The sequence below is a fragment of the Rhipicephalus microplus genome, chromosome 5, assembly GCF_043290135.1.
Source record: "Rhipicephalus microplus isolate Deutch F79 chromosome 5, USDA_Rmic, whole genome shotgun sequence".
Classification (NCBI taxonomy): domain Eukaryota; kingdom Metazoa; phylum Arthropoda; class Arachnida; order Ixodida; family Ixodidae; genus Rhipicephalus; species Rhipicephalus microplus.
The window spans coordinates 146825896-146844823 of NC_134704.1; the positions used below are offsets into that span (position 1 = coordinate 146825896).

The following is an 18928-nucleotide window of genomic DNA, read 5'->3' on the forward strand; positions in this document are numbered from 1 at the left end:
AGTGTACTTGTCTTCCTGCTACCCAACCAACCATCTTCCAGTCTTCAGCTCTTTGTGTATATAAATTTATCCGTGATAAAAACTTGTGCCAGCTTTCTCTTCTGGCCTGCCGACGCGTTCTCCTGCCTCTAGATTTTATTTTCTTAAAGCTCTCAAGGTTTTACGCTGTCGGCGAGTTCCGCAGCAACCTCCATGTCCTGTTCTGTTGCTTTCGCGCATTACGACACTCTGTGTTCCACCATGGGACGTGTCGTTTGTCGGGCAGTCCAGATGTTTGTGGGATGCACTTGGCTGCTGCGTCAGTAAGAAAAGCCGTGAAGTACTGCACAGCTTCATATATGCCTGATCAGCATATGCCAGTACAACTTAAGTAAGTAATCTTTTGAAATTGTTCCTAGTCGGCTTTGTTTACGGGCCATTTGGGAAAATGTGGAGGAAATTCATATAATGTTGGTGTACTCAATACTAAAGCAAAATGGTCACTTCCGTATGAATTATTTAAGACTTTCCACAGAAGTAATGGTACAGGTGAAGGAAATGCGATACAGAGGTCTATGGAAGAGTAAGTTTTGTTGGCAAAGTTACAGTATGTTGCCTCTTTCCTATTTAACAGACAAGCACCTGATGAAATGAGGAAGTGTTCAATGAGAGGACCTCGTGCTTCACAGCGAGAGTCACCCCACAGACCGTTATGTGCGTTCAGGTCCCCGAGGACCAGATAAGGTTCACGTAGATCGTCCATTAAAGATTGGAATTGAAGTTTTTCAAGACGGTGTGGTGGAGGTATGTACAAAGAGCAGATGGTGACGAGTTTGTTTAAAGTAACTGCTCGGACAGCCACCACCTCGAGGGAAGTCTGAAAGGGTAATTGTGTACATGCTATACCTCGACTAACTATAACCGCTACACCACCGCATGGTGGCATGGCATCATCTTTATCCTTTCGAAAGATTACGTAGTTACATAAAAAGTTTGTGTTTGTTCATTTTAAGTGTGTATCTTGTACAAACAGCGCTCTAAGATTGTGTTATTGGAGGAGTTCTTGTAAGTCATCGTGGTTTCGAAGAAGGCCTCGGATGTTCCACTGTAATATTTCTGTCTGCATATTAAAAAAAGATGCGACTGTGTGTACAGAGAGTTTCCTGTGTTGGAGTGAGCTTGTTAATTCAGGTGGCAGTACGGTCGTCTAACCCCGTTATTGGTTTTTTATTTTTCTTGGCGTGCTCCAAGGAGCCGCGCCGCTCTTTCGGTACCAAGGTTACCGTTGTATTCATTGCCTCCTCAGGGGCACTGGATTCCCGCACATGCGAGCTGGTGGTTCGGATTTTAGGCCTCGCCTGGTGAGGTGAGGCCTTGAGACCAGATGACGCTGGAGTCTCCGGCCTCAATTTGCTAGGAGGTGGAGTAGACTGAACTCCTGCCGCCTTGGGGGCAGGCGTCACAGCCGATGGCTCGCTCTGCGCTGGCCGAAGGAGTGGCGAGGGCTGGTGCGGCGTTGCCCCCCGACGCACCGCATCAGCATATTTAGTGCCGTAAAATGGCGACACTCTTCGTCTTCCTTCTGTGATTGTGATATTTTCTTTATTTTCAATGTGATAATTTCTTTTTCTTTTTTCCAAAATGAACAAGACCGTGAGTATGCAGCATGATTTCTGCCACAGTTCACACAGTGTGATGATTCTTCGCAGTTGTCAGAATTGTGGCCTGACACTCCACATTGTGCACAAGTTTGATGGCCACGACAGCTTTGTGAGCCGTGGCCATACCTCTGGCAGTTAAAACAACGACGTGGGTTAGGTATGTATGGTCTGATCGACGTCTTTGTGTACCCTGTTTGAATACTTTCTGGCAGATTACTGGACGTGAACGTGAGTATTAGGTGTTTTGTTGGTGTTACCTTGTTGTCTCTTCTGATGATGACCTTTTGTACATTGGTCACAATCTGACTATTCCACCCCTCCAGAAGTTCCTCTTCAGTCAAGCCGAGCAAATAAGCATAAGATACCACTCCACGGGTTGTGTTCATAGGTCTGTGTGGTGTTACAGTGATCGGAGTGTCACCAAAAGAGAAAAGATTCTGTAGCTTCTCAAACGGCTCTTTTTCTCGAACTTCAAGGAGGAGGTCTCCACTGGCCATTTTGGTAACTTTGTACCCGGCCCCAAGAGTTTCTGTGAGACACCTGGCTACTACAAAGGGGGATACAGTTCTGGCTTGCTCGCCACTTATCTCACAATATATAACATCAAAATGGGGGAAGTTTTCATTTGATCGCTTGGAAAAGCATAAGTCTTCGGTGCGTACGCGCTTTAAGGTGGCACGAACACCTAATAAGGGAAACGCTCTATGCATGCCAGTTTACTTTTCTTCAGAAACGTTGGCGGCCACCCACCATGGAGCCCAACAAGGGGACGCTACAAGTTTGCTGATGCTAAAACCTGCAGACGCCAGCCGTACAACGCTACTATAACCGAATGCGCCTAGACCAAGGTAGGCTATTTGCACAGGGTTAACCCTAGCCGCCAGGAAGTATGGAAGTTAACAAAAGAGAGTAGAAGACAGGACAGATAATAGTAAGAGATAAAAACGAAGATGTAGGGAGAGAGAGATAGGAAAAGGCGACTGCCGATTTCCCCTGGGTGGGTCAGCCCAGGGTTGCTGTGTACAAGAAGTCGGGGCTGAAGGGGTGTGTTTCCTCTTCCGGGGGGGCCTTAAAGGTCCAAGCACCCAGCGTCAACTTAACCCCCAGGATGCCCTTTTCCCCGGACACGGCCCAGCCACGCACGGCTAGGCGTGGGAGGGAGCCAAAACACCCCCGTTAGCTCGGGTCCGTGGTGTCACAACACACCAAACATCAATACAAAACTATAATATTTGCAATTGTTGCATGTGTAATCAGCGCTCAAATTATTACAGCAACCTAATTCAATTTACCGAGATTACTATGCGTAAATGCAGTGTGAAAAAGGAAGAGTACAAGAAAGTGGAGAACCACAAGCGCTTGTGGTGATCATTTTTTGTTCTACATTTATGCCATAATGAATCAGTACCAGCTCGCTCAACTCTCCGTTTTGCTTTACCGAAGTTATGTTAAAGAAAAAAAATTACGGCAGATCCACGAGGTGAATGATGATGAGATTGGGCGAAGCTTCTGGAAGTAATACCGTGAAATTTTCTTCCGTTAATTCGCCTGGCGATATGCGCGCTTCCTCGCCACTTCCCATTGTAAAAGGTTTTCATTATCTGCTTCGTGACGTTGACGTGCTGCCTCAGCCTCTAGTTCCCGTACGAAAGGATCTTGCCGAAGCTGACGTGCCACTGCAGCTTCTTGTTCCCGTACGACTGAATCTTGCCGACACTGCCTTGCTGATGTGGCTTCTTGTTCGCGTACAGCAGGATCTTGGCGGCGACGTCGAGCAGCTTCCCGGCGCGCTTCTGCCTCACGCGCTCTTACTTCAGGGTCCCGTCTGCGAGTGCGCGCCGCCGCTGCCCTGCGAGCCCGCCTTTCGGCATCCTCAGCCATACGAGCACCCACCAACGGCAACGAGCATCGGCAACTACAAACCTGTATCAATATGGTTTGATTATAAAACCATTGCTTAAGAAAACACCTGGCGTCTTTCGTTAAGCAGCTGGCGTCTTTTCGTTTTGCTTTTAGAAAACATCTGACGTCTTTTGTTGGTTTATTTCATCAATTAACAGCGTTTTGAACTAAAGTTTTTTATTATTTATTCACGCACAGGAGAAATCTCACCAGGCACTACCTTGGAGGTAAACGATTGCTGCTGCTGGGAATGAGAGACAGCAGAAGTCGGCTATTAACACTTCTACTTCTACTAACGTTTCCCACTGGAACATGCCAATGGCTGCTAATGGGGAATGAGAGACACGAGAATTCGGCTTTTAGTTAACGCGCACGCTGCGATTTTTTTTGTTCAACAGCACACAGGAGAAATCTCCCACCGGCAACACCTTGGAAGTCATAGCGTAAGAGTGGTTACACACTACGGCTACGACTACGAATGACGAACGGGTGCCGCTATAAGGAGCTTCGCCCCTAAAAATTGGCAGATCCCACGTACAGTGGGAATCGATGATATGCGAAGCATGAATGAGAAATGTTCATATGTCACTTTAAAATAAGCACAACATTACGAAATGAATGTAAATGATGCCGTAGATGACTTCTGTGTCATTATCATGTTTGGATGTGCCGTTTACCTTGGTCATCTATTCATGTCACGTGATACCAAATTTAGTATGTGTGGAGCTAGCGAAACGGCCGCGAGCACGCTATGAGCATGGTATGTTGTCACGTTCTTACATTACACGCGTGTCAGGATAATCAAGTTTGCACCAGTCATATATTTTGTCATCCATTGACGTCACGTAACACCAAATTTGGCATATGTGGAGCTGGGAAAATGGCCGCGAGAGCATCATGAAGGGCCCAATATACTCCAATGGAGCGTTGACGCGCGCGCACGCTGGGCACAGCGCCGCTAAGTTAGCAAAACGCAACCATCATCACCAGGCGCGACCAGCGTCCGTCGGCGTGGCCCGACGGCAACCGGCGCAAAACGACATGCTGCATTTCACGCCAATGTCATAGAGTATCATTACTCTATGCCGATTCGTTGCCCAGACAACACTGCGTCTCCCTCTTTTCGTGACGGAGGTTCGCCCGGACTCACTAAAGCGCGCATGCGTCAAGGTGACGTAGCATGGCACGCGCCTTCGAGTATATGGCAGGACCACCGCCTGGCGGGGCTACGACGGCGTGATGCGACGAAAAGAAAATCTACAAAAACGGGCATTGCTATCATGTGCTGGTGCGAGTGAACTGCAGACCTCTTGGGAAAATATGGTAGCAATAGCTCGTAGAGAGACTTCAGAGTTTAAAGCGGTTATTCATATTTGAAACCCATCACATTGTCGGGAGGTAACAGAATTCAATACCCGCTTTATAGCTTGGAGAAATTTATTTTTAGAGTGAAAAGAAATTCCCGTACGGCAAGAACAACGCTTTTCTATACTGTTCCTTTTTAAAATCTGGCCGCAACAATTTCAAGCTAATTCAAATAATGCCGCCACTGTTTGTTTGGTAGCATGACATCACAAAGACCGATGGTGTGTGTCCTCACTACATTTGAAAAACAAACAAACTTGAAAATCAGTGAGATAGTACACAGATATCAGGAAATTCGGAGTGCAAATCAATCTACTGACAAGCACCCACCTGTCTCTCTCATTCTTGTGAATATCTTGTTTGGCCCTTATAACTTTCCCAATAGCCATATTTATTCATAAAAAAAAACGAGGCATCTGAGGGCAAAGCAGTTCAATGCAACATAGAGAAAAAAGAAGCGCAATGCTCGCGAAATTAGCTGCTCTGTTACCTTTCAAGCCTCGTGGATTATGAAGCCGGAGCATTGTACTAATCATCAATTCTCAGTATATCAGACACGTCATTGTAGATCAAACTCAACGTGCTTCATGATGTAACGTAATAAAGGGTACACATTTGTCAAAACACGCTGAACAGTCCACTTCTATGTCATCGTAATAGCATGTTCCTTTATTCCAAATGCTTATGAATTTGGGTTAGGCACACATTCACGGAATGATCGAGGAATATAAATATTTCTGGTCAATAAAGTAGAGCTTTTCCACACATTTTTCTCTTCTCTGGGAAAATATCATGCAAGGGTTCTGGCATGTATGAACATAAATTGCTGTTTACACTTAGCCGCGACCTACTTTCGCAACTGCGTGACCAAACGCACAGCAAAAAAGTGCTATGAATAGCAAGGTGCCTTGGGGGTAGGCATTTCCCAATACATGAGATTTTACTGTGGCGGTTCCATCATTATTTCAGATTATATCGTTCAGCTTGTATTTTGATGTTTAGACATACTGACTGTGTTCTTATGCTAATATCTCACCTATTTGTTACATTGTGTGACCTATTTAATTTATTACCTTTTGGTAGTATTTATCAATAGTTGTGACCCTGTAAATAAATTTTTATTGAAATATATGATTGGTGTTTATCAGTGACCTTTTGTGAGAAGAGTTCCGAGAAATGAAATACTTTGTTGTTTAAAAAAAATATTTCCTTGGCTTTAAATGCGGAAAGCCCAAAACAGCTAAATGATTCGGAACCGTGGTAGGTTTAGCATGATTGATTTGTATGTGGACTTTAACGTGGTAGGTTTAGCATATTATTGGGGCTGTAAGTTGGCAAAGTAATGGAGCCCACGCAAGCTCCATAATAAACTAGTATTTTGGTTAGGACACACTATGATTCAGACTAAAGAAAGGTTCGCAGACGTAAACTCACTCGACATCCAATTTATGAATGTTTTTGTCATTAGACTAAGTCGGACCCGTACTCATCAAAGTACTCCTCGGTGAGTCACTCGGAATCAGGCTGGCCTAAGTATATCTCAGCTAGAACCTTGCCTCAATCTCAGTCTGAGTGAGTGTGCTTGAGTTTGCCGACCTGTTGGTATTTCAGAGGCTAACTCAGCGGCTTGATCGCCCTTATGGCGAAACTCTCATTCGGAAAGTCTGCGTCCTTACCCATTCTGTAATTATGCAGACAACGACTACGCCAGTAAACGCCCGAGTAGGCTCCTTAGAGTTGCGTTCTAATATTCTCTCATATTCACCTTGTCTTTCGATAAGTAACAAAACTTATCATGTAGAACAAACATTTAAGTGCATTCAGCGATATATTATTTCAATAAATAAATAAATAAATATGACAATTGAATGCAGGGCGCAGTTAGACCTTCCGGAAGGAGACCCTAATGAATTTATTTTAATATCTTTGTCTTTCAAAGCAGCACTTTTCACTTGAATATTGATGTCTATTTTTTCTTACAACAATCAATGATATCCACAAACTCCCCTTCTGCAAGTCTGCAAAAATGAACGAAATGAACCCTTTTGTTTTCACACAAATATTTAGAACATGTGAACACGCAAAATAATTGACACAGCATGCATTGAAACCCACTTATGCAACATTGAGATAATGAGCTTTCAAGAAGTAAACGAAAATACGTTTCTAAAACTCAATAAATCAACGATTTTTGGCACAACGTAATTTTAACACCCAAAAGAAAAACTTCTAATAATAAATATGATTTAGAGAAATGGTTATAAATAATGTCTTGTGACCCTACGCAACACCAAGAATTACGCAAGCAAAAAAAATCATCATCCAAGCACTTCGTAGAAAGGACATGAAATGTGCGTATTTTTACGACATGTAGGCGACGTGCAAAAAACGTGACAGACCTCGGGCTCATGAAATGTTTCACGTTAAAATAAGGTTGAAATGGTAACTTTTACGAGAAAAACACAATAATTTTGCGGAATCCCAAACAGCAGAGAACTCTTTAAGGACACCGCCGACAGCTGATCTGTGAAGAATCAATCTCTGAGTTCGTCATGCTTGTCAGTTCCACATAACCTCCTTTCATCAAAACCAACGTATAAATAGCAATACAGCGCTATTTGTCCGTATTCTTCCTTCGTCTCAGTTTGTTTTCACAGTAGCTTTTCGTGATGTATTACCAACAAGTCCATTGAGGTATTCGAATGATGTTTACTGAAGTTACAAAAAGCGATACTGTACACTTTGCCTTTCATTACTCTACTCGTGCCCTTCCTCATTTATTGTGTTGAATATATATTTCTGCATAATGCGGAACAATCCAATTCGGGCCCTAATTATTGGGACTTGTTCTTTAGTATTTAGAGTTTGACGACTTTTATTCAGCGTGGCATGTTTTACTTCACTTCAACGAAACAAAATTCTAGTTTATGCTTGGAAAGCGATACTTCCGTTTTCTTATTTTTTAAGCTTTGCCCCCCCCCCCCCTAAATGTTTTTTTTAGTGCCAGTAATCGAACAACTTTGCCGTTAATGTAGCATTACACCTTCTATAGGCCATATAACACCGATCTCATTTATTAGTTGAACTCTGCTGCAACATTTTTCAGCCCGAATCAAAAGCTGTGTATTAGTTTGATGACCCTTCCATCACTATTATGCGATTCTATTTAAATTGTGCCAAAACAATCTCAAATAAATTGCTACCACCTGAAGTGATCGCGCACGTATGGTTCACGATGACATCAAAATCAGCAATACCAATCGTGACATACGCAGAAGTGGCAAGAGTCTCGCGCTTTCGAAGCACCAATTCATGTTGCTTTCTTTAACGCTTTCGCAATCTTCAGTGTTTCGTTTGGCGTCAATATTTGAGAATAGTCCTCAGATACTTGAAAACAACCTGCTGGTCTACTTGAGGCGCACTCGTTTGCTGCACTCCTTGCTCAAATTTCGCTACTGGAATGGTGCAGCCTGTTGATTGAGTTCCCAAGAGTGTTGTACTCTTTCAGCCGCTAGTGTTTTGGATATGTGTGTTTCCGTCTGTATCCGTGGAAGTTTTTTTGAAATATTACTTATGCAGCCACTAGCAGGACATTTGTTCGCAGTACGCGAAACAGTCCCTTCCTAAGGGGTGTGCTTCAAATGAGTATTTTCGGTAGCCTGCAAATGAAAGTGTGTGCGAATATCCTGGTAAGGACTTACCAATTAGCGAAATTTCTCGGATACCTTAACGACTGCAGCATACCATTTTCAAGGAAGTAAAGTTAGTTATGTAGTACTGACGTGTAAAAACACGCTTTCAATGTTGTCTAGGTGGTACGGCTCAACGAAATAACGAGAAGCCTGATGAAATCTCAAATAACTGTATTTCACGCTATAAGTAAAACAGTCGAGTTGCTAAACCATATTTTAAATGAAGGTAACGAAATTCTTCATCAAGCAAACACAAGGTGCCTGGCGTTAGATTTGCCTGCTCAGTTGAAACTAGCAAGAAGAGAGGTGTGCAGAAAATCTGCTTAAACTAGCGGCGCATTATTACAATGTCGTCGGTGGCTTTCCTCAATGGTAATGCATCAAATGTGCTCATGCAATCAAAAGTAAATTAAATTGAAGCAGGCAGGTCTTGTATACGACACGTAAACACAGTGTAAATACAATTTTAGTTCTGCAAGAAAACCTACCACATAACACAAATGTTCTATACGTGGCTAAAACTACAATAGTCTTTTAAGAAAAGATTACTATACGGGTTCAGCTCTAGCCTTATACAACCTCGGCTTTTACGATCGTTCCACCATACCTAATAAATTTTCTGTTATGACATCCCACACAAAATATAAGGACATTGCTATTCGTGCGTTTTCTAAAATATTGTTCCTCGTAACCGAACTGTCTACAAGTTAACATTCCACTGTAATTTAGCATCAACTATGAATGAATTAGATGTACCCACCTTGCCTTGCGCACATGCCATACCATCCAGCATTTTGTAAGTCGCGCAACTCATATAACCATCGCCCATTCGGCAACATTTGATATCGCAGTCGGCAGCCTGCAGCACGAAGAAAGTTACACATCACTTATTGCCGTGACTCGTATGCTGTGTCTGCATATTTGTACATTACACCAGGTGAAAGTCGGGACTTAAAGTTCACCGTAGTAATGAAGTTCTAGAAATTTCTGTGGTACATTACCACCAAAAAACGTTAAGTTAATCTGGAAATTAATGTCCAGTCACTTCCTGGTGTATGTATGTAGGAGGGAGGAGTGATCCACAACTGCTGCCAGAGTACGCAGCTGGATTGTTGATATGCTCGTTTGTTTGCACGGTCTCACTGGTGACGCCACAAGGTCATGCGCTGATATTCCTGATTAGGAGCCAGACGTTGCGAGATTGTGCTAGACTGTTCCTGAAAAACTTGATGGACTTTTCAGGCTTAAGGTCATGATCGACAAGCATGGGGAATCAGTAAAAATGTCCGGTATATATGCTGAAGTGCTAAACCACATCCATCGCCAGGACAAAGAAATGGAGCATATAAAAGCCAGATTGCAGGAACTGCAAAGCGTGCGACCACCTCTAAGTCAAATTAAGCTAAACAGCAGGCGTAAAACATTTTTGTGCCTTTCATCGTTTTACGCATATTTAGTTGTTAGTATACATAGGCATTTATGTTGTTTTGACTGCCCTGTTGAGTTCGTGTTTAGGCGCCCTGTATACTAGAAGAAATAGTACTGTATAGTTGTGCTGTCTTTTATCGGTTATATTAGGCCTGTTCAGTCCCAACGAAACAGTTTCAGTATAGAGCTAACAGCCTGCGCGCTACCTGCTACCTTGCAAGCCATTGTCTCATCGGTCCCAGTAGGCTTCAATCCAACGCGTCGTGCGGTTTACAAAAGTCTGACTGTTTCATTCCGGAAAGCCAGTGCATGTAGAAACCTTTGAGCGTTTTCACTACCATGACGGGTTGCGTGATCTCGATAATCACCGTTGTAAACAGGAGTTATTGAAACCTGCGCTCTGATAGGACTACATGAAGATAACGTGTTTTTCTCGTACTCATCCCCAAATCCATACAAGCTTTTTATATTAGCTTTGCTGAGGCCCATACACAACATATCATTTTACTTTTTCAACTCTAGATTTCTTTCCAGTTTTGCTTACGCAAGAATAACCAAATTCCCCAAAAAGCACCATTCCTAAAACAGTCGAGGTTAAGTGCTGAAACTTCAGAAGTACGTGTGAATCCCACTGAAAGGGACACCTATTTCTTGAAAAGTGTGCCTTGTACATATCTCACCTTTTGCACGATGATTTTTTGTCCTTTCGCTCTTTTTTGCATAAGTCTTCTGCAGTAGTAGTTCTTACGAATAGTCTGGCCAGGATATTTATTGCGCCCCTTCATATAGTTCTGCCTGCTCAGAACACTAATGCATTTGTCTGACAGTCTCCTGAAATAATCATATGAACCATGAGGATGTGCATCGTCAATGAAACAGGCGACGTGCTTCACGTTCGGGTAATAGACCGCTATTTCGCCAAGTCATTTCTTATCAACGTAAAGGTATTTTAGACGTATCTATCTATCTAACTATCTATCTATCTATCTACCTATCTATCTATCTATCTATCTATCTATCTATCTATCTATCTATCTATCTATCTATCTATCTATCTATCTATCTATGCACTACGTTTGGTCATTGCCTGGTCATCTGCATTTCTTCGTATACACATGATATAATTGCCCATGCTTTTGGTATCTCAATGAAAATGTCGTTGAAAGACAGCATCCTTCTTCCGCCTGATGAGTTCTGAAGCACACTTGTATAGTGGCTTATATTTTATCAAGCAGCCATTTATGTTTACCTTGCCTCAGACAGCACCTTGTCTATGTTGAAGTTGCCGCATCTGGCTGGTATTTATAAAGTAAAGGAGGCACTGCATGAGATACGCATGCCATGTGACAGCGCCTTTGGGAAATATGCACTTTTGCGAAACCCAGGGTCTGTGCCACTGGTAACTACATATCATTAGCAGAGCGCTTCTAAATGCGAATGCATTTTTTATCGAGCTATGTCAGGCGTCCGTCGGATCCGTCCACCGCCCTCTCCCATAGCAACAGCGGCAGGCGCATGCATCCGTAGCCACCGGAGCCTCCACCTTTTCACGCTTTGGCGTCGGCAGCTGACAGCAATTCCGTCTTTGGTCACGACGTGGCCCAAAACCTTGATAGCTTTTATGGCGAAACGGCATTTTTGTGTTGAGTTGGAGACCAGCGGCGGCAAGGCACGTCAGCACCTCATCCAAACGTTGCAGGTGCTGAAGAAACGTTGACGAAAAAATGACGATGCCGTCCATATAGCAGAGACAGGTCTTCCATTAGAGGTCGTGCAGCACGGTGTGATCGAGCGCCCAAATATAGCCCGCGCATTGCACAGCCCGAAAGGCATAACGTTGAATTTGTATAGCCTGTCGGGAGATGCGAATGCCGTTTTCTCTTTATCCTCTTCGTGCATAGGAATTTTCCAGTATCCGGAACGCAGGTCGAGGCTGAAAAAGTATTTCGCGCCTTGTGGAAAATCAAGGGCGTCGTCAATGCAAGGCATTGGGTACAGATCTTTGCGAGTGATTTTGTTGAGCGCCCTGTAATTGACACAAAAGTGCACGGAGCCATCCTTCTTACGTACCCGAACCACAGACGACGACCAAGGGCCAGATGAAGGGCGAATTGCTTCTCGTTTGTGCATGTCAGCTGCGTTTTCTTCGATAATTTTTCTCTCAGCAGGAGACACGTGGTAGGGCCGGCGGCGTACAACAGGTTGTCCGGCTGTGTGGATTCGATGCGTTGTAGTAGTAGTGCGGCCCAACGTTGAGGAGTAAATATCGAAGGAACTTGCGTGTTTCTTTAACAAAGCAAGTAGCTGTTGCGTCTTTGAAGGTGTCAAGTCGTCGCTAATGGCCGCAGTTAAGGTGTAAGAAGAAGCACGCTCACCCCTAGGGCTGTCGTTGAAGGAGACGGAATGAAGTGGCACGACGCACGCAGGCTCCGGATCCGTCACGCAGGCCTCCGTGCTGTTCTGATGAAGCAGAATTTCTTCGTATGTCGTATTCATAACGGTGATAAGTGCGGAATCATTGAGGAACCGAACAACACCGGAAGCGAGAACGATGCCTTTACCGACGCAACTGAATGGTGGTGAGACCAAGACGCCGCCATGGTCGATGTCCTAGGAGGTAACACATACAATTCGCTCTTGACCTGGTGTTAATTCGGTATCTTCCGCAACTGTCAAACGAAGTTGCCTTTGGGGGTCGTCGTTGAGCGTGCAGTTCGTGTCGGTGAGGTGGATGACGCGTTGGCTATAGCAAATAGCCGAGGAGGCACAAGAATGAAAATCCCACCCTAAAATTAATTGGAGAGAGCAGTCAGTAAGGACGGCGAACTGAATGTGGTATTGGATACCATCAATGAAAACGCAGGCTGTACAGAAAGCGGAAGGGCTAATGGTATATGCCTGGGCAGCAACCAACGTGGGTCCATCATAAGGGGTCATCACTTTGTTTTCCGACGTCTGCCTGAATCAACACGCATAACAGAAAATGGCCACCCGTGTCCACCAGAGCATCTAGGTACACTCTTCCACTACCACCGAAATCATTATGCACCGGCCTAGGGGAGGAATATTAGTCCTAATTCGGAATACACTTTTTCTCCCAGAAACTTCATCACTTAGTTTTCCGAATGACTGGCAGTGACGAATGAGGCAGGCCGAAGTGGGGAGGAGGAGCCGTGAAGGGGTGTTGGTGAACGGCGTCTTGTGTTTCAGCTGATCCGAGGTGCACTCAATGCGGGCGGAGAGGGAGACCGGTGTGCAGCTGATGAATGGCGTTGACCTTGATAGTACAAAGTATCTCGTTCACGCATGTCGTAACCGCGGCGCTCGTCTTGCTGGCGCTTGTGGCAGAAACGAAAAAAGTGACCACCATACCCACAGAAATAGCAAACTGGGCGAGATGAGCGCCAAGGGGAAGAGTAGAAACCATGCGGAGTACCTGAAGAGACTCCGGTCAGGTGTGCAGAGGAAGGCACAGGCGGGATCGAACGAAAGTTGAACGGAGAAGCGGCAGCGAGCGACGCGTACGATGGAAGCGGCAACGTCGTGTTTACCTCGCTTGGAGGCATAGCAGTGACCTGCGCGTAGGTTCGTATGGCCTGAGACGAGGGTGCCTGGACATGAGCCGGAGAGTTCAGAAATGTCAGTCCCTCCCTGATAATGTCGCATAATGCCACTCCAGTAGACTGTGGAGAACATGGTGGAGAAGGTGGGAAATCCATGTTCAGCAACTCTTCCCGTATTATGTCTCTTATGAGGTCACAGAAAGGTCTGTTAGATTGTTCGCCTGTGTCTGGTTGTAGACGAACGGAGTCCAGAGTATCGAGGCGCTGACACATTGTGATGACGTCGGCTGTAGTAGCCGAGTTCTGAGCAACGAGGGCATTGAAGGCAACAGGGCCTATACCCTGCAAAATTTGGCGTACTTTGTCCATCGCTGGCATTGATGAATTGGCCCGCTGGCGGAGCGAAAAACGTTCTTGACGTACAACGTGTACATGTACAACTCACCACCGGAATGTTGGTGGTGAGTGTCGAAGGTTCTATTCGCGACTGCGGACCTAATGACCGGTGTGCCGAAAACATGACGGAGCTGCTGCTCGAAGGTCGCCCAGTCGGGTATGTCGATGATATGGTTAGAGTACCACGTCTTCACCACACCGGTCAAGTAGAAAGAGATGTACCAGAGCTTGGCGCTATCGTCCCAGCAATTAGCAACACTCACGCATCTGTACTCATCAAGCCAGTCCTCCACGTCTTCCCCGCGAAGACCGACGAAGACAGGGAGATCACGCTGGTGGCTGTGGACGTAAAGAAGAGGCGTGGCTGAAGACGGTGGTGGAGAAATGGCAACAAGGATGGCAGCAGCGCCGGCAGGCACGTTCTGTGGCATGCTGCCTGACAGGCATAGCAATCGGCAGCCTGAACGCAGCTCCAAGGGAATCGAGTGAAGTGGGAGTGGATCGAGGACCGAAAATCCACCTCCACCACATATGACGTCTGGGGTTAAACAGCGTTTATTGAGCCAAGGGCTCAGCAGCGAACGGGCAGTCTGAGATCGAGTGCGCACACACCCGATGATGATTGTTGTGACACCCAGAGAAAATGTGGACGGGAAACAAGACGGATGATGATGATTATGATAATGCATATATAAGAAGAAGCGCATAACGAATGCCCGCAATATATATATATATTCCTACACGAAAAATCAACACAGCGCCAACGTTGGCGAAATTCCACTATGTTGTAACATAGCCTCGTAACAACTTGATTTTCTCATAAGAGCATAATTGAGTGACTACTGTTGTGATGGAAAACTACGCCTTACTTGTTGGTTTCCTCCGCGTGCAGACAAGTATGACCACTGTCGAAAGTGGAAGGGGGGGCTCAGTGGAGAGGGCTCGTTCCCCTTGCCCCCCCCCCCCCTGGCTGATACGCCTATGCTTGCGAGCGTTGAAGTGGCATTTGTTCAAGTCAAGTTGAACTCCCGCCGTGAAAAGGCATGAAGTAACTTTTTGAGGCGACTGAGACGGGTCACAAAATCGCTTGAGAACACAACAATATCGTCAAAATAACAGAAGCATGTTTTCCATTTCAGACTTCAAAGAATGGTATCCATCTCTCAGTGCCACTCGACTTCACACACCCAGATTCCCAGGCAGCGTCTCGGCGCCGGCACAAGAAATGCCACACTACGTGAACGTAGACTCCGAGCCCTGAGCGCGTCACCTGGGCGTGGTTGCCATGAAGCGTTGCTTTGACGATCATTCAAAAAGAACAAAAGTGAGCTCATGAGGTGGTAACGCGTTGCCACGATCATCAGCGAAGAGAGCGAGCCGAGAGACGAGTGGCGTCGGGCGTAGCCGATCGAGCTCCAGCAACGAATCCCGTTTCCTTGTACATGTAACCACTGTCTATTCACTTGTAATTTTAGTACAATACAATTTACTTCTTAAAAAGGAAACACTGTTTTACCTCAATCAATCGCCCATCGCTGACATCGAGTAGCCGACAACAGAATGTGAATTAACCGAGCTGCATGCATATTTCCCGGCAACGTCTCGGTGCACGCTCAAGAAACGCCACACTACGTAAACGTGGACTCGGAGCACTGAGCACGTCTTCTCGGCGTGGTTGCCATGAAGCGTTGCTTCGACGATCATAAAAAAAATGGCAGCATATCCACGGCTTGAATTATGGAGAGTGGGGCAAAGCATTCGTGCGTCCATTCATTCTTGCTTCCGTCCGTCCATGCGTCCGTCTGTGTGACCGTTCATGCGTCCATCCGTCCTTCCATGCATGCGTCTGTTCGTGTGTCCACACGTCCATCCGTGCGTCCGTCCATGCATCTGTCTGTGTGTCCATTCCTCCATCTAGTCAACACTTCAAGTACAAATATCTTGCGTCTTTTCATCATATATTCCGCATATACAAGCACCGCCATCAAGCGGACATTCACAGGACTAGACGAGAGGTGGCACACGCGCACTTTCTTACGGCTTGCGCTTCGTGTCTACTCCACACCTCTAACCACCTAGAGTTCATGGTATATACTAGTTCACTGTATTTATGGCACTGCAGCCCAACGCTCACTAAATCTTTTTAAGACCAAGGATGTTACGCCCAGCGAGTATAACGTAGCAACCCTTTCTTCTCAGATAGGACTCAATGTACATGCCAATTGATGCTAATGCATGAATGCGAGGCAGAAGAATTCGCCTTTTAGTTAACGCGCCCGCTGCAAATTTTTCATTGTTCAACAACGCACAGGAGAAATCTCCGACCGGCACCACCTTGCAGGTCGAAGCCTAAGACATGTTACGTACTACGACGAGGGATGCATGGGTGCTGCTGTAAGGAGCTTCGTTCCTAAAAGAACAAAAGTGAGCTCGGGAGCCGGGAATACATAGCAGTGATCGCCAGCGAAAAAAGCGAGCCGAGACACGGGTGGCGCCGGACGTAGCCTATCGAGCTCCAGAAACGAATCTCGTTTGTTTCTACGTATAACCACTATGAATTCAGTTGTAACTTTAGTACAATACAGTTTTCTTCCTAAAAAAGAACCCTGCCTTAACTCTATCATTCTCCCATCACTGACACATCATTCTTTTGAGAGTGGTGGGGGCATTGCGGAGGCCAAAGAGCACACTGGTGACTTCATATCATTCATCCGGTGTTGCAAAGGCTGTCTTCGTGGGGTCATCCTCTACCACGAGCCAGTAGCCTGAGCGTAAATCTAATGAAGAAAAGAACTCTGCTACTTGTAGGCAGTCCAACGCATCATTATTGCGAGGCAGAGGGTGTACGTTTTGTGCGTGATCTTGTTAAGTAAGCGGTAGTCAACGCGGAACCAAATGCACGCGCTTTTTTTTCCTTGACGAAAACAACAGGTGAAGTCCTGGGACTGCTGTAAGGCTCGATGATGCCTCGTTCATAATGTCGTCTACTTGCTCGTCGATGACACGGTGTTCACCAGATGACACACGGTTTGGACGCTGTCTTAGCACGTCTTGTTGACCGATGTCCATGCGGTGAACGACCGCGGAGGTTTGGCCTTAATCTGCGTCTCAAGATCGAATGAAGAGCGTAAGTGCAGTAGATGATTTATGATCTTTTCGCTTTGAATTGGTGGGAGCTCGAAGTCAATGGCATCCGATAACACGCCCAGAACATCATTAGGTGCGTTAGTAGGGGTGATAGCACAAATAAGGTGTGAAACCTTAGAATCGGGTATAGTAGCTGGAAGAACACCCTCGTAAAGTTCGTAGCTTCCCAGGCATTCTCCACGTAGAAGAGATGACGAGCTGTAAGAGGTATTTCACACACAAATGGCAGCGAGACCGTTGCGAAAAGTGATGATGGCAAACAGAAGCATGAAAGTTCGACGACACGCAGAAGTGACCTATGGCATAAACAGCAGAGGCGATTTCGGAGGAGAGGCACGACACCTGGACAACAACAGCTGGGACAAGCGCGATGTCAAAGCCAGAAGCAGCAAACACACTACACGACAAAGCGTTATCATCGGAGTCATAGCATGGCACAGACAACTTGAGTTCGGAACAAGCACATTCGACCAAAGCAGAATTTGACGAAAGAAAGAACCATGCAAAGATAACGCCATGTGAAGAATGGAATAAAACTACAAACGCGACGACGTACATCGCACCTTCAATGACGACTCGCGCAGTGCACAAAGCTGAAGGCTGAACATGGTGGGACGTAGCAGTCTGTAAATAGGTCGGTAAGTTGAGTGGTCACTTGAAGTTTCAGCAGAAATTATCGCTAACTACAGATACGGCAGCTCCAGTTTCAACAAGTCTGTTTGCCTTGTTGTCATGAATAAAGAGTTTGATTACGTTCGGCGGACAGCAGTTAGGTTATGAACTTTTTGCGGCCAGCGCAGCTCTTGCCTCCAGAACTGAAGCCGTCAGTTTTGCCCTCGCGGTGCGCTGTTGCGACGTAACATTAGAGAAATTGATCGACGAGAAGAAGGCGAGCGGAATGAGCCGTATGGTCGGCGACCGAGACGTACGTCTAGCAGCAACGGCAGGAACGGGGTATGGTGGTTGAGTAAGCATGTAGTGTGAGGCCGCTGCAACATCACGAGAAGGTAAGCTGCGATGGCGGCAATGACGAGCAATGTGGCCCGAGATGCCACATGAAAAACATATTGGCCTATTATTCGAAGTGTGCTATTGGCTGACGCCAGGGGCACTGTTCGCTGAATAAGGTACTGTAAACGTCCATGCAGCTGGGTGGCATCATATAAACGTTCCAATTTGATTCGTATGCAGCCGAAGACTGGACGGTCAATGGGCGGTAGGTGGCATCGATGAATTAGCGTTGCGAGATGCTTCGTAGATAGCCGGAGATGGTGGAGCACGTGGGTGAGCAACAGCGGCAGCATACGTCAGTGGAGCGGTAACAGATGGTGGAGCCTGAGCTGGCGGCCACGCTGCGGTACTTGCGATTTGATGACCTGGCGAAGCGAAGGTGACAAGGGTGCCACCGAGTCAGTTGCTGTTGTAATTATAGATATCGGCTGGGCGACCTCCTCACGAATGAATTGCTTTATGAGTGGCATTAAAGCAGCGTGGTTGGTGGTATCACGGGGAAAGTCGAAGAATGAGAGGTCGGTGAAGTCTTGAACAGTGCAACGTGTGGAAGCGCGTTGCCTACGTCACTCATCATAGCGCTGGGAGAGCTGAATCACTTCGGTGACCGCCTGGGGACTCTTCGCCGCAAGCATCTGGAATGCTAAGTCGACGATTCCTTCATGATGAGCTTGATCTTGCCTGCCTTACCTATAATCGAGTTGACAAGCTTACTTAGGAACAGAACAGAACAGAACAGAAGGTTTTATTATGCTAAATGAAGAAGAATACATGTGCATGAAAT

The 18928-nt window shown here is 45.9% G+C and overlaps 1 protein-coding gene across 1 annotated transcript in view; it reads right to left on the minus strand.

Annotated features, from left to right (window-relative positions):
* Nucleotides 1–6795: 6795 nt before the first annotated feature.
* LOC119174192 (venom metalloproteinase antarease-like TtrivMP_A) overlaps nt 6796–18928 on the minus strand; it is a 68583-nt gene continuing 56450 nt past the window's right edge. Inside the window, exons 12-14 of the mRNA XM_037425018.2 lie at nt 10708–10858; nt 9360–9458; nt 6796–6925 (exon numbers count right to left, since the gene is read on the minus strand). Coding sequence (XP_037280915.2) covers nt 6893–6925; nt 9360–9458; nt 10708–10858 — 283 coding nt within the window. The 3' untranslated portion in view covers nt 6796–6892. The remainder of the gene's footprint in view (nt 6926–9359; nt 9459–10707; nt 10859–18928) is intronic.